A 16,657-nucleotide genomic window follows, 5' to 3' on the forward strand; every position below is an offset into this window, starting at 1 on the left:
AATCAAGACGTTCCTTTGTAATGTATTTTAGTTTCTACAGTGTTACTAGTTGGCTGGGTTAGGAAAAATGGCGTCGCGGGGGACGGCAATAGCTGGCTAGCTAACCTCGGTAATTACTAAACTACACAATTATCAAGCTATGACAAAGCTTCATAACAGTCTTTAGGCCTTTTGTCTAGACAACATTGTAGAGACGTTTTGAAGGTGGTGATACAGATACAGGTGAAATAGGATGTTAACATACTTGAAGGGCGGTACGTGTAACCGTGCGTGCGTAAACTGGAACACTTTTATATTCCCACAACTTTCACTTGTCTTTTTGCGCACCAGATTAGACATTGCAGCGGCTACTGTTTTATCTGGTGTTCCAACTACCCACTTAAAACAAGCGTGACTGGAAAATACCCTTAGATAACCTCCTAATATAACAACAAAATAAAAGAGGATACACAAGGTCAGATTATGATGTACTTTATATAATGTGCTTTCTAAACTCAAACCTCAATTTATTTCTGCTCTTTTGTATCCTCATGCTGATAGGCATGACTGCAGAAATTGTTTGGGTGTGTGTGTGTGTGTGTGTGTGTGTTTTCTAAATCTAGTTTTATTTGTCACATGCTTCATAAACAACAGGTGTAGAGAGAAATGTTTTAAAAATAATAGAAAATTATAACATGAGGAATAAATACACAATGAGTAATGATAACTTGACTATATACACGGGGTACCAGTACAGAGTTGATGTGCAGGGGTACAAGGTAATTGAGGTAGATATATACATGTAGGTAGGGGTAAAGTGACTAGGCAACAGGATAGATAATAAACAGTAACAGCAGTATACTGTAGGTAGGGGTAAAGTGACTAGGCAACAGGATAGATAATAGACAGTAACAGCAGTATACTGTAGGTAGGGGTAAAGGATAGATAATAGACAGTAACAGCAGTATACTGTAGGTAGGGGTAAAGGATAGATAATAGACAGTAACAGCAGTATACTGTAGGTAGGGGTAAAGGATAGATAATAGACAGTAACAACAGTATACTGTAGGTAGGGGTAAAGGATAGATAATAGACAGTAACAGCATTATACTGTAGGTAGGGGTAAAGGATAGATAATAGACAGTAACAGCAGTATACTGTAGGTAGGGGTAAAGGATAGATAATAGACAGTAACAGCAGTATACTGTAGGTAGGGGTAAAGGATAGATAATAGACAGTAACAGCAGTATACTGTAGGTAGGGGTAAAGGATAGATAATAGACAGTAACAGCAGTATACTGTAGGTAGGGGTAAAGGATAGATAATAGACAGTAACAGCAGTATACTGTAGGTAGGGGTAAAGGATAGATAATAGACAGTAACAGCAGTATACTGTAGGTAGGGGTAAAGTGACTAGACAACAGGATAGATAATAGACAGTAACAGCAGTGTATGTGATGAGTCAAAAGAGTGCAAAAAGGGTCAATGCAGATAGTCCGGGTAGCTATTGAACTAACTATATATCAGTTTTATGGCTTGGGGGTAGAAGCTGTTCAGGGTCCCATTGGTTCCAGACTTGTCGTGTGGTAGCAGAGAGAACAGTCTATGACTTGGTTGGCTGGAGTCTTTGACAATTTTCAGGGCCTTCCTCTGAATGCATCGCTAAATAAACTATAATGCCGGAAAGATTTAATTTGTTGTTCCTAAATGCGCTCTGCTTTTACCTCCTCTGTGTCGGTCTGTCTGCGCAATAAGGCTTCATTTCACCAGTAAAAATATGCCAGAGAACATAACCCAGCATATCTTCATGACCCCCCCAAACCATTCCTCTGTAATAGCAAGTGTAAAAAAGTGTCATCGTCCCAGAGACATGGTCTGAAAGATGATTTTAGGATTATAAAGGTTCCCAGTGCCCAGTTTTTCCAAAGTTATCTGGACTTTGTCTATCGGATAGGATATAATGCATAGAAATAGAATGAATAGAACAAACATATCATTGACTTGAATGGGGACCACCTGTTCTAATCATTGTATTTCTATGCATTTAATCCTATCCGAATAACAATGAGCAACAGCTAAATGTGCATTTTAAAGTGAGGCATGGGGAGGGGCTCTATGCAGGGATTGCCAGCACAGATAGTCTACGGTGTTTTGAGTGTGGGGATTTGGGGCATAAGAGCTTTGCGTGCCCACATAAAGGCCGTAGACAAGGTGAGGGTACAAGCGCCAGTGGGGGAAATCGAGGTCAAAGTGCAGGGGGTAATGAGATGCAGACAGCAGAGGCTGGGCCTAGTCATGCCAGGGATGGTGGTGTAGATGAGGCTGGGCCTAGTCAGGCTAGAGATGGTGGTGTAGCTGAGGCTGGGCCTAGTCAGGCTAGAGATGGTGGTGTAGCTGAGGCTGGGTCTAGTCAGGCTATAGATGGTGGGGTAGAGGAGGCTGGGTCTAGTCAGGCTAGAGATGGTGGTGTAGCTGAGGCTGGGTCTAGTCAGGCTAGAGATGGTGGGGTAGCGGAGGCTGGGTCTAGTCAGGCTAGAGATGGTGGGGTAGCTGAGGCTGGGCCTAGTCAGGCTAGAGATGGTGGGGTAGCTGAGGCTGGGCCTAGTCATGCTATGGAGGGTGGTGTAGCTGAGGCTGGGCCTAGCCATGCTATGGAGAGTGGTGTAGATGATGCTGGGCCTAGTCATGGTATGGAGGGTGGTGTAGATGATGCTGGGCCTAGTCATGGTATGGAGAGTGGTGTAGATGATGCTGGGCCTAGTCATGGTATGGAGGGTGGTGTAGATGATGCTGGGTCTAGTCAGGTTATAGATGGTGGTGTAGATGAGGCTGGGCCTAGTCATGCTATGGAGGGTGGTGTAGATGATGCTGGGCCTAGTCATGCTATGGAGGGTGGTGTAGATGATGCTGGGCCTAGTCATGCTATGGAGGGTGGTGTAGATGATGCTGGGCCTAGTCATGCTATGGAGGGTGGTGTAGATGATGCTGGGCCTAGTCATGCTATGGAGGGTGGTGTAGATGAGGCTGGGCCTAGTCATGCTATGGAGGGTGGTGTAGATGATGCTGGGCCTAGTCATGCTATGGAGGGTGGTGTAGATGATGCTGGGCCTAGTCATGCTATGGAGGGTGGTGTAGATGATGCTGGGTCTAGTCAGGTTATGCTAGTTGGTGTGGAGAGTATAGTGGGGAAGTGTAAGAGACTATGGGGGAGGAGGAGGGTGTCAAGCGGAAAAGGAAAAAGGGTATGGTCAAAGGCACCATGGAAACTTTGCCTGTTGCTGTGGGAGATGCCCTGACCAGAGAGGAAGGGCAGGTGGTCAGGGAGGGAGATGAGGAGGAAAGTCTGAGGAAGAGGATGAGGAGTTTTCAGACTCCTCTTCAATTGGCCCGGAGCTGACAGCCAGTCAAGCAGAGGGGTCTAAGTACACGTTGAGAGAACTGACAAGGTTCCTGAATGAGACCAAGGGGAAAAAAGAGGAGTGCGTTGGGTGAATATGTAAAACAAAAAAAAAGTACAGGTGTTGTTTCTGCAGGAGACAGTGATGTGTTGAATGAAGTCGATTGGGGGTTCTGGTGGAAAGGGGGCAAGTGTGTATTTTTGCACGGGGTCTGTCTGTAAAGGGACAAGTGTGTTTTTTTGCACTGGGTCTCTGTAAAAATGTGCTCCTCAAAGGAGGGGTGTAGGGTTAGGCTGCTTGTTGTTAAAGCAGAAATGAACAACATGGATTTTGTCTTTATTAATGTGTATGCGCCTAATACAGGGAGAGAAAGAGGGGTTCTATTTGGGAGTCTTAGAGAGGAACTCTCACAGGTAGCGCCTGAGGAGACGCTGGTGGTTGGAGGGGACTGGAACTGTACAATGGATTTTACAAAAGACAGAAATGGGGAAGAGCCTCATTCAGTGTCAGTGGGAGTGTTAAGGGACATCATTAATCAGTTCGACCTAGTGGATGTTTGGAGAACTAAACATCCAAACACAAGACAGTACACATGGGAGAAGGTTTTGGGGCTAGGGTGAGTGCAGCCCGACTTGATCGGTTTTACATGTCTAGGAATCGGAGCAATAGGCTGTTGGGCGCTACCATTCTCCCGGTGGGATTTTCGGATCATCACATAACCATGGCTCAGCTGTCTATTTCACCAGGGCCCCGGTAGGCATCCTATTGGAAGTTCAATGTAAAAATCTTACAAGATGCCACTTTTTGCTCAGGTTTCCATACCTTTTGGGAAAGGTGGGGGCAGCGAAGAGAGGAGTATGAGTCTCTGAGTCAATGGTGGGATGTGGGGAAAGTCCAAATTCGGCTTTCCTGTCAACAGTACACAGCTCTCTCATCCTCAGAGGCTAGGAGAGTATTGGGGGAACTAGAGCGTTGTATTAGTGAGATGGAGGTAGAGATGGTGGGGCAAGGCAATGTAGGCCTCCAGGCTAATTTAGCTGAATTACGTAGGGACCTGGGCAGTTTTTTTCCAGGTTAAAGCAAAGGGAGCACTTGTAAGAGATAGGTTCTCCATGCTCAAGGAGATGGATGCTCCCAGCTCCTTCTTCTTTGGTTTGGAAAGACAGAGCAGTGAAGTCAAGGGTATGCATTGTCTACGGCTGTCTGATGGGCGGGTGACCTCTGTGGTGGGTGAGATGCGGGAGCGGACTGTGGAGTTTTATACTGAATTGTATAGGGCAGAAGTGTGTGATCCTATGTGTGCTCAGGTCTTGTTCGCAGGACTCCCAAAGCTCTCTCTGGCACAGAGGGATGAAATGGACATTCCTCTGTTGTCCCAGAGGCCATAACCCAGATGTCCCCCGGTCGTGCACCGGGGGTCGATGGACTCCCAGTGGAGTTTTATAAAAAATTCTGGGGAATAATTGGACAGGACTTCTTTTGCATGTTGCGTGAATGCGTCGGGGTAGGAGAGTTGCCGATGAGCTGCCGTCCGGCGGCTCTGACTCTCCTGCCCAAAAAAGGGGACTTGTGTGAACTTAAGAACTGGAGGCCTGTGGCATTGCTCTGTGCGGACTACAATATATTTGCCAAGGTCCTCTCTAACAGACTGAAGTCCCATTTGGACTCGATAGTACATAAGGACCAAACATATTGTGTACCGGGACGCTCAATCACCGACAACTTGTTCTTAATTAAGGACATGTTGGACTTGTCGAGAGGTTCTAATGTGAACTTTGGACTGGTCTCTTTAAATCAAGAGAAGGCTTTTGATAGAGTGGACCATGAGTATCTGTTTAATGTGATGTCTGTGTTTGGGTTTGGGAAGAGCTTTTTGACCTGTGTGAAGCTGTTGTATGCTGGGGCGTCATGTATGGTGTCATGACGTTGGCCTGTGGGTAAGGTTTATGAACCCCCCATAAATACCTTTCTCCCTTCCCTCTCTCTCTGACTCTACTGAAGGACTCTTCAATAGCCTTTGTTAAATATAGAGAGTCTGGGAACATCACACAAGTGGGGTGAAAGGAACCATATTTCGGTAATAGAACCAGTTGAAAATATGCGTTGGTACTTAATGTATATGATGTCTGTTCGGTTGTCATCTGAGACATTATGACTGATGACAGGACGACATAAACTGTATCTGGGAAAGTCCACACATTCTAGTTATCAGATTCACATGGAATTGCTGTGCAAATTAAATGTTTGAATATGAAACTATTAGTGATAAGATTAAATGTAATTTTAGCTTCCAAATGAGAGAATTGGGTTTTCATAAGGTTAGAGCCCTGCTCAATCAGTGGCCCGCCCCTGTGAAGAGACATGGGTTATACACTATGAAACACACCCTTTTCCCCTCCACTATATAAGCCCTTGACTAAAATGTAACCTCCTGTTCCGAGGACGATAGGACGACGGTCCATACGTTAAAAAGGACTAACATGTCAACTATAGAACTAAGCCAACCTCAGCGTGAGCTTTGGTTGTGAATGGTATGAACTTTGAACTCTTATTCACTAAAGAAGTGAGACCTGTTAGCCATTGAGTTAGCAACAGCAGCTGTAAACGTTGGGCTAGGAAAGGACGGACGACGTATCCAGTCTAACACACAACGAAGATACTACAACGTATCCAATTTACCACCAGAGACATTCTTCCGAGGACAGGAAAATCTCTATTGGCCAACACGGCCAGCATCTACAACCAACCTACCGAAGCGCAGCTCAGAGTAAATATTTATGGGCGGTAATTTAGAATGCATAAGATACTGTATTTACGATAGCAGAGTTCTCTCTTTGTTCCTCAGTCTTCCCGCTCTTTCATTCAAGCCCAACCCCCTCTCTTTGTGTAACAAGCCATCATACAGGTTCTGTCCACCAGGGACGTTTTCTGTATGACATAATTTGCATTCTGTGTATATGTAATTCTGTGTGATTAGTTAGGTATTTAGTAAATAAATAATTAAACCCAATTTTGTATTGCGGATTCAACTTGTTAGCCAGGGTTCGTGAAGATAACCAAGAATTTACAACTTTCAGATGAGACTGAAATAAGGTGACGATTAATATTGACTGCTATTGATGTAAAATATTACTAGGTCTTTCAGAATTTATTCAGAAGATAACATATCTATAAACACTCTTTCGTGGTGCCCCAACTTTCTAGTTAATTACATTTACATGATTAGCTCAATCAGGTAATATTATTTACAGAGAAAGGATTTTATAGAATAGCATGTCATATCACTTAATCCGGCATAGCCAAAGACGACAATGGTTAAGACGACAATGGTTAAGGTGGGAGGGGGGCTCAGTAGGCCAGTCTGGGTGAGACGTTGAGCCTTTTTTAGGACTGCTACGCAGGAGACTGCAGGGAGTGTGCTGGACAGGCATGGAAGAAGAGGTGACAGGAATAGAAGTGTCAGCATATGCAGATGATGTTTCTGTGATGGTCAGGGATGGTCAGGATATGCAGGCACTAGAGACCAGTCTGAAGGTGTACGAGGGAGCTTCAATAGCTAAGGTAAACTGGGGCAAGAGCAAAGCTCTGTTATGTGGGGCATGGGGGGATAGGGCTCCTCCTCTGCTTCCAGGGGGTTTGCAGTGGGATTGTGAAGGGCTTAAAGTGTTGGGGGTGTACCTGGGCTCGGAGAGGTGGGTCAGGAAGAACTGGGAGGGGCTGTCACAGGCAATGGTGTCAAGACTGGCCAGGTGGAGGTGGCTCCTGTCCCAAGTGTCATTTAGAGGGAGGGTGCTGATAATTAACAACCTGGTGGCATCTTCCCTGTGGCATAAACTGGCTTTCCTCAACCCCCCCCCGCCGGTCTGCTCGCAGACCTGCAACGCAAGCTGGTGGACTTCTTCTGGTCGGGCCATCACTGGCTGAGGGCGGCAGTGTTGTACATGACCGTCCACGAAGGAGGACGGGGCCTGGTGGAACTGGACAGCAAGATGGCTGCCTTCCGGCTAAAGGCGGTGCAGAGACTGCTGTACCATACTGATGTTGGCTGGAGGGAACCAGCATGCACACTGCTGAGGAGAGCTGGCGGATTAGGGTTGGATCGGCAGCTGTTCCTCATGAAGCTGGAGAGGCTGAGTACAGCAGGTCTCTCAGAATTTTACTCTGCAATGCTGAGGGCCTGGCAGCTGCTAAGGCCCACACGAGAAGGGGGTGTGGAGCCTGGCCTGTGGGAGGAGCCTATCTTCCACAACCCAGCCATCCCTTTGAGATCAGTTCAGTCGGCCACCCTGCAGAGGCAACTGATGGCAGGGGGTTTACAAAGGCTGGGTGACCTGAGACTGCTGGGAGAGGAGGGGTGGAAAACCCCGGAAGTCTTGGCACAACAAACAGGAATAACGTCTCTTAGGCTGCTGGAGAGATTCCTGGAGGAGGTCCAGGAGGCACTGTCTGAGCCGGTAAGGGGGATGTTTGAGTGGCCAAAGGAGAGGGGGCCACCAACCTCTGCGTTAAGGTGAGGAACATTAGGAGCCTAACAGGAGTGGAGGCACATCAGTGGCAGGGGGTATGTGGGGCAGAGATTATGGTGGGTTTTAGATGGAGGGGCTCTACAAACCCCCAGTACCAAAGAGGTCAGGAGACCTCCAGTGGAGGGTTCTTCATGGAGCCCTGGCCACTAACAGCTGGTTGGCACGGGTTGAACCGGGAATCGGGCAGGGGCGTCCTTTCTGTAAAATGAAAGAAAGTGTGATTCATGTGTTTTCTGTGGGCACCAGGTTAATGTCACTAATGTCTCTGTTGGAATGTCTGTGTACACCAGGTTAATTCCATTAATGTATCTGTTGGAATGTCTGTGTGAGAGGTTGGGGGAGGTTTTTACTGTTGGGATGTTTATAATGGGGTACAGGTATTCGAGTAAGGAGAAGGCCAAATGTGTTTTGTTTAATTTTCTGTTTGTTCAGGCGAAGTTGTCTATTTGTCTAACAAGGAGGAACAGGGTCAAAGGTGGAGGGATAACAGACCCTTTACTAGTGTTTAATGGGATGGTCTCTGCGCGCCTTAGGGTGGAGTTTGACTTCTATAGAATGATAAAAAGTGTGGAGATGTTTCAGGAGAAATGGTGTGTTGGGGGGCTGTCTGTATAGCTGGGGGAGATGTTTCAGGAGATATGGTGTGTTGGGGGGGCTGTCTGTATAGCTGAGGAAGGTGTTTCAGGAGATATGGTGTGTTGGGGGGGCTGTCTGTATAGCTGGGGGAGATGTTTCAGGAGATATGGTGTGTTGGGGGGGCTGTCTGTATAGCTGAGGAAGGTGTTTCAGGAGATATGGTGTGTCGTGGGGGCTGTCTGTATAGCTGGGGGAGATCTTTCAGGAGATATGGTGTGTTGGGGGGGCTGTCTGTATAGCTGAGGAAGGTGTTTCAGGAGATATGGTGTGTTGGGGGGGCTGTCTGTATAGCTGGGGGAGATGTGTTGGATATACGGTTGTAGGAGTGGGTATTGTTTTGGGTATTGTGATGTTGGTTTGTATCATGTGGTAGATGGAAAGGTGAGTATGGTACATGTATGCAGTACAGGATATATTTTGGGGTTTTATTTTTAGGGGGGGGGGGGGGGGTTTAAATGAAATGAGAATGTTTCAGTAAAGAAAGACAAAAAGTCTTCTCTTTCTCTCTCTCTCGACCACCTGTTCATTTTCCCTGGCTGGCTCTCTGCTGCTCCCTTTGTTGGGTGAATCATTTACCATACTGTATATTCCCATGCAGTAATGTTATTTTACTAGGTAAATTGACTGAGAGCATATTGTCATTTTGAAGTTATCGTATAGCTGTTCCTGAAAGCTATTTTGAATGTAAAATATAGAGAGAATTTGTCGAGAGTCGTGCGTCCTCCGAAACACGACCCAACCAAGAGTACATGGCCATTTAAGGCCGGACCAGTAGTCCGACCAGTAGTCAGACAAGGAAGAGGTGCAGTAGTCAGACCAGTAGTCAGACAAGGAGGAGGTACAGTAGTCAGACCAGTAGTCAGACCAGGAGGAGGTACAGTAGTCAGACCAGTAGTCAGACCAGTAGTGTGGAGTCCTAGTAGGAAGTGGTGATGTACTGCTTCTTGACACAATGCCCACTTAACCCGGAAGCCAACCGCACCAATGTGTCGGAGGAAACACCGTACACCTGGCAACCGTGTCAGCATGCATTGCGCCCGGCCCGCCACAGAAGTCGCTAGAGCGCGATGGGACAAGGACATCCCTCCCCTAACCCGGATGACGCTAGGCCAATTGTGCGCCGCCTCATGGCTCTCCCGGTCGTGGCCGGCTGCGACCGGACTCTAACCAGGATCTCTAGTGGCACATGGAGCACTGGTAGGGCCAGTGTTTTGTCTTTACCTGGTGGAGATTCTATTTTTATAGGTGTCCCCTGCTGCTGTTATGTCACGTGACAGACCCAGAAATGTCTAATGCCCTCTTACAGTACATCACCACTTCCTACTAGGACTCCACACTACTGGTCTGACTACTGGTCTGACTACTGTACCTCCTCCTGGTCTGACTACTGGTCTGACTACTGTACCTCCTCCTTGTCTGACTACTGGTCTGACTACTGCACCTCTTCCTTGTCTGACTACTGGTCGGACTACTGGTCCAGCCTTAAATGGCCATGTACTCTTATAAAAAATGTCTGCAGCATTGAACGTCTCCAGGAACACAGTGGCATCCATCATTCTTAAATGGAGGAAGTTTGGAACCACCAAAACTCTTCCTAGAGCCAAACTGAGCAATCGGGGGAGAAGGGCCTTGGTCAGGGAGGTGACCAAGAACATGATGGTCACTCTGACAGAGCTCTAAAGTTCCTCTGTGAAGATGGGAGAATATTCCAGAAGGACAACCATCTCTGCAGCACTCCAACAATCAGGCCTTTATGGTAGAGTGACCAGACACAAGCCACTCCTCACTAAAAGACACATGACAGCCCGCTTGGAGATTGCCAAAATGCACCTAAAGACTCTCAGACCATGAGAAACAAGATTCTCTGGTCTGATGAAACCAAGATTGAACTCTTTGGCCTGAATGCCAAGCATCACGTCTAGAGGAAACCTGGCACCATCTCTACAGTGAAGCATGGTGGTGGCAGCATCGTGCTCTGGGGATGTTTTTCAGCGGCAGGGACTGGGAGTCTAGTCAGGATCGAGGGAAAGATGAACGAAGTATAGTACTTGATGAAAACCTGCTCCAGAGCGCTCAGAACCTCAGACTGGGGCCGAAGGTTCACCTTCCAACAGGACAACGACCCTAAGCACACAGCCAAGACAACGCAAGAGTGGCTTTGGGACAAGTCTCTGAATGTCCTTGAGTGGCCCAGCCAGAGCCCGGACTTGAACCCGATTGAGCATCTCTGGAGAGACCTGAAAATAGCAAAGCAGCAACGCTCCCCATCCAACCTGACAGAGCTTGAGAGGATCTGCAGAGAAGAATGGGAGAAACTCCCCAAATACAGGTGTGCCAAGCTTGTAGCGTCATACCCAAGAAGACTCAAGGCTGTAATAGCTGCCAAAGGTGCTTCAACAAAGTACTGAGTAAAGGGTCTGAATATTTATGTAAATCTGTTTTTGCTTTGTCATTATGGGGTATTGTGTGTAGATTGATGAGGAAAAAATACAATTTTATAAATTTTAGAACAAGACTATAACGTCATTTTTGGGGGGGAAAAAGTCAAGGGGTCTGAATACTTTTCCGAAGGCACTGCAGGCCATTGAAATGTCACACTGAGTCAGACCTTATAGAAAACTTTGCATATACTTCTAACACTCTCAGTTTAATCTTTCTGAAAGCACCAATATGTCTACTGACTAGTCTGCACTCCAGACCTAGCAAAGTGAATAGCTCAGTGTCTGGATAATCTTTCATTTCATTCAGCCTAACCTACATCCTGCAGTGTAGTCCATTTAAAAACATATCACTTCACTAACAACAACAAGCTCATCTCAATCATATTCATTTGCTCAAATTCCCTCTGTCAGTCTCTCTGAAGGCACTAAAGGCAACAATTAAATCACAATTACTGATAAGTTAAGTTCCATTCTTAAAAGACGTCTCCTAAATATAGCATATTTTCTACTAAAGTCCAATCACATTCTGCAGCTGTATATGCTACTCTATTTACAGTTGTGCCAACTGTCAAAATACAGTATGTTCCTTGTTTGATCTACACATCATCTGACACATCATCTCTGAGGGGCTTGATGTGATGCTGTCCTGCTCCAGCTCTGAACAAAAGGCAGGAGACAGGAGGCAGGAGGCAGGAGGCAGGAGGCAGGAGGCAGGAGACAGGAGAGCTAAGGCAGTGAGATGGTGAACCCCAGGCTACTGACTGTCTGGGCCCAGCCTGTCTGTCTGTCATAATAATATAATAATGTACTGTATGCCATTAAGCAGACACTTTTATCCAGAGCGTCTTACAGTCATGCATGCATTCATTTTGCATATGGGTGGTCCGGGAAATCGCCATGACTCTACCAACTGAGACATACAGTTATTGTAATATTCTCCAGCAGACATGAGTTGCTAGCCTGGTCCCAGATCAGTTTTTTCCATCTGGCCAACTGCTATACATGTTTGACATGACAATGACCACAGGAGTTGGCAAGACAGCACAAATAGATCTGGGACCAGGCTACATGTGTGGGCCCCTGGAGGTGGGTTTGTGAGACTGAACCTAGGCAACAGTGACTAAGGTCTGGTTTCAAAGATGGACTATTTTGGCAAAGAGGAACTAAGTGCTTCCTACAGACATCAGATCTTAATTTGACCCCTTTCATCACAGGACTAAAAAACAAGCAGACTCTGAGGCTCTCTGCTGCCTACTAAAAGAACAAGCAGACTGAGGCTCTCTCTGCTGCCTACTAAAAAACAAGCAGACACTGAGGCTCTCTCTGCTGCCTACTAAAATTACAAGCAGACTGAGTTTCTCTGCTGCCTACTAAAAAACAAGCAGACTGAGGCTCTCTCTGCTGCCTACTAAAAGAACAAGCAGACTGAGGCTCTCTCTGCTGCCTACTAAAATAACAAGCAGACTGAGGCTCTCTCTGCTGCCTACTAAAATAACAAGCAGACTGAGGCTCTCTCTGCTGCCTACTAAAAAACAAGCAGACTGAGGCTCTCTCTGCTGCCTACTAAAATAACAAGCAGACTGAGGCTCTCTCTGCTGCCTACTAAAATAACAAGCAGACTGAGGCTCTCTCTGCTGCCTACTAAAATAACAAGCAGACTGAGGCTCTCTCTGCTGCCTACTAAAAGAACAAGCAGACACTGAGGCTCTCTCTGCTGCCTACTAAAAAACAAGCAGACTGAGGCTCTCTCTGCTGCCTACTAAAATAACAAGCAGACTGAGGCTCTCTCTGCTGCCTACTAAAAAAACAAGCAGACTGAAGCTCTCTCTGCTGCCTACTAAAAAACAAGCAGCATAGAGATGCTGCAGAAAGGGAATTATGCAAAACCAATACATTTTAACCTCTATGTAAACTTAAAAAATGTCATTCTCATTTACTGGTTATTCACTGGTCAATATGATCATGCAGGCATGAAACCATCCAACAAAACGTTGTCACAGTCACCTCAGCCCAAAGACACACTGAACTGAACCTCTTTTTCCCCACACTACACAGATCTTTAGTGCCAGTCACCACGTCTACGGCAGAGTGTGCCCTGCCCACCCAGCCATGGCCCCAGTGCCCCTCCGTCTGTCCCCTTCATGGTGCCAGTCTCAACCCCTTACAGTCCAGTGTGTTGATTGACCCCTTTCGTCTCAGGAGAAAAATAATCCTGCAGCGAGAGTTCAATATCTGATGAAATATTTAGAATCACCACCAGGGGGCAGCTGGAAGCGGTGTTTGTATATACAATGCACTACTGTTGTACCTGATGTAGGCTCATCTCGTGTGAATTCTTATGTGGATTATAATAAATGGACACATTTGTAGGGATCGATTTATTTTTCGTTAGGAAAAATCGGTTGTTTTAGATAAATTGTTTTATTATATGTTGAAGGCAAACAAGACAGAATAAAGTACAGCCACTGACCCCTGACCCCGGCGCACAAGCCAGCATCGGCATGGGATCGAATCCGGCCCACTGCCCTTTGACTCATAGATTAACGTCTATTTTTGATGCATTAATTCCTTGTTTTCAAGAAATAAAACAAATAGTCTGATCATTTACACAAAGAAAAGTGCCTCAGCTCAACGAAATTGTCTTTTGATTGGCTCAAATGCATAAACATCTTGACAGCTTTACGAAATGAAATACTAAAGCCACACAATCCACACCAAAGACCAGAAACTATATTTTTTATTTTGTGGACGAGCATTCACACTGGAGGAATGTTTATTGTTCTACAGTAGGCCTACATCTGACAATCAACTGATGGCCCAAATCAGCTCGTCAACTCAGCCAGGGAAACACAAACAGTAGCCTATTATCAATTTTCACACCTTTCATTATGTGACAATTGCTAGGCTAACGGGTAGCCTACAGCAGGGATCAGTACGCTCTAAAATTCACCCATACAGCTGATCTCAATTACAACTATTATTGGTCACCTCAACACCTCATTACCTCATCACCCCATCACCTTCATTACCTTCATTACCTCATTACCACTCCCTGAAAGATGAGGTCGGTGTTAGCTTGCAAACAAAGTCTTTCAAGACATGATCGCCCTCTGGCTGGCATTGTCATCGGAACAACAGTCCTTTTTGAACAGACTAAGGGCGATTTATCACATTTTGACAAGCATTCTGTACAATAGAAATAAAGTATTTAATTGTTTACCACGGCATATCTACTATGGCAATTTACCCAACACTTTGTATGAATGGAAATTCATGTTGGTGTAGCCTACTGTTATTTTATTGGTTTCCTATTTATGTTATCTGAAAGTGTCTGATAGGGTAATTTCTTATCAAGTTTGGGGGTGAAATATCCCTGGACTGTCCATGTATGAAATGTGTAAATAAATCTAGTCAATTGGGGGGATTGAGTTATTCATGCCAAAAGGGCGTGGGCAGGAATCTAACCCACGCTGACACGGTAGGACCATATGTGGACGCTGAAGTTAACAGTCCTAACCGCTAGACCAGGGTTTCCCAAACTTGGTCCTGGGGCCGCCCTTGGGTCCAGATTAGTTTTTTTCCCCCTAGCACTACACAACTGATTAAAATAATCAAAGCTTTATTAGGAGTTAGTTATTTGAATCAGCTTTGTAGTGCTAGGACAAAAACCAAAACATGGACTCCAGGACCGAGTTTCAGAAACCCTGCACTAGACCACCCAGGCCATGATTGAACAAAATGTTGACCTTAGGATACACTTCACACGTGTATGCTGTAGCCTAGTGAAGACCAATATCTACCTACAGCTATATAAAACTATATAAAACAACGGTTGTTGATGTGTATGGCTGCATTTCAGATTTTTTTTTAAATACATTTGAATGTTGCAGTAATAGGACATAGGTCTAGCGTTTCAGCGAGCGTTTCAGCGAGCGAGGACATTATTTTGACAGCAAGCCCTGATCCCAGTGACTCGACTGCCCCCGCATGGAGATAAAGAGAACTGCTCTTTTCCAAGGACTCACGAGGCTCATTTCAATTTCCTGATGCAGCAGGAAAATTCTCTGTGACAAAAGAGTGATGAAGTTAAGATCAGACATCTGTACGTCACAACCTTATCCGCTTGAATAAAATACTAAATAGTATCTGTACGTCACAACCTTATCCGCTTGAATAAAATACTAAATAGTAGCTAGCAAGACGGAGATCACAGAGGTTATTCTTAATGAGTGCATTTTGCAAGTGGCTAGTTTGCATCAACTACCTTCACTAAAACCACTGCAAATGTTTCGAATCGCAACGTTCTGGAACGTTTGTTGGAAGAGTTGTAACAATTTCATTGATTTTACTGAGTTACAGTTCATACGAGGAAATCAGTCAATTTAAATAAAGTCATTAGGCCCTAATCTATGGATTTCACATGACTGGAAATACCGATATGCATCTGTTGGTCATAGATACCATTAAAAATGGGCCTCAGGATCTCTTCAAGGTATTTGTGTGCATTCAAATTTCCATCAATAAAATGCAATTGTGTTCATTGTTCATAGCTTATGCCTGCCCTCACCATAACCTGAACGCCACCATGGGGCGCTCTGTTCACAAAGTTGACATCTGCAAACCGTTCGCCCACACAACGCTATACACGGTTGGAGGCGGCTTATGGTAGAGAAAAGAACATTACATTCTCTGACAACAGCTCTGGTGGACCTTCCTGCAGTCAACATGCCAATTGCACGCTCCCTCAAAACTTTAGACATCTGTGGCATTGTGTTTTGTGACAAAACTGCACATTTTAGAATGGCTTTTTATTGTCCCCAGCACAAGGTGCACCTGTATAATGATCATGCTGTTTAATCAGCTTCTTGATATGCCACACCTGTCAGATGGATTATCTTGGCAAAGGAGAAATGCTCACTAACAGGGTTGTAAACAAATTTGTGCACAAAATATGCAAAAAATAATCTTATGTGAGTATGGAACATTTCTGAGATATTTTATTTCAGCTCATGAAACATGGGACCAACACTTGACATGTTTTGTTCAGTGTAGGAACAATATCCAAACTGTATAGCTGAGTAAGACACACACACACACACACACACACACAAAACGCACACACACTGATCAAACACATGATGTGCATCGTAGCATGACCTAACAACAAGAAAACAGCAGTTTCTGCTGAGCTTTCCTCTCAGATATAGTAAAAATGAAACACTCACCACATATCAGAGATACAGTTTCCGAGGAGGTCGACAGGCATGGGGGCCGTGCAGGGCACATATGTCCAGGCGGTGTGAGAGAGGAAGAGAAGGCACATATGTCCAGGCGGTGTGAGAGAGGAAGAGAAGGCACATATGTCCAGGCGGTGAGAGAGAGGGAAGAGAAGGCACATATGTCCAGGCGGTGAGAGAGAGGGAAGAGAAGGCACATATGTCCAGGCGGTGTGAGAGAGGGAGAGAAAAATATGTGCTCAGTAAATTCTAACTCATAATACAATGATATTAGCCTGGGTACCAGGCTGTTTGTGACATCATGCCACTACTTGTCAAGGCAAACAGGAGTTGACATGAGAGCACAAACAGATCTGGGACCAGGCTACATGAATGTTTCACAGTATAATGTACAATCCAGCAGGAATATCTCACCATGTGTTTAATTATGATGACTTCCT

At 45.4% G+C, this 16,657-nt stretch overlaps 1 protein-coding gene across 6 annotated transcripts in view; it reads right to left on the minus strand.

Moving 5' to 3' along the window:
* Positions 1 to 16,372, minus strand: part of epb41a (erythrocyte membrane protein band 4.1a) — a 128,943-nt gene extending 112,571 nt beyond the window's left edge. For 5 of the 6 annotated variants that reach the window (XM_029732792.1, XM_029732786.1, XM_029732789.1 and 2 more), the window contains exon 1: positions 16,206 to 16,371. In XM_029732792.1, coding sequence (XP_029588652.1) covers positions 16,206 to 16,266 — 61 coding nt within the window. In that variant the 5' untranslated portion in view covers positions 16,267 to 16,371. Of the gene's footprint in view, positions 1 to 16,205 lie in introns of all 6 variants that reach the window. The other variant, XM_029732790.1, reaches the window with a different exon arrangement.
* Between the last annotated feature and the right edge of the window lie 285 nt (positions 16,373 to 16,657).

Source organism: Salmo trutta, chromosome 34 (genome assembly GCF_901001165.1).
Source record: "Salmo trutta chromosome 34, fSalTru1.1, whole genome shotgun sequence".
NCBI lineage: Eukaryota > Metazoa > Chordata > Actinopteri > Salmoniformes > Salmonidae > Salmo > Salmo trutta.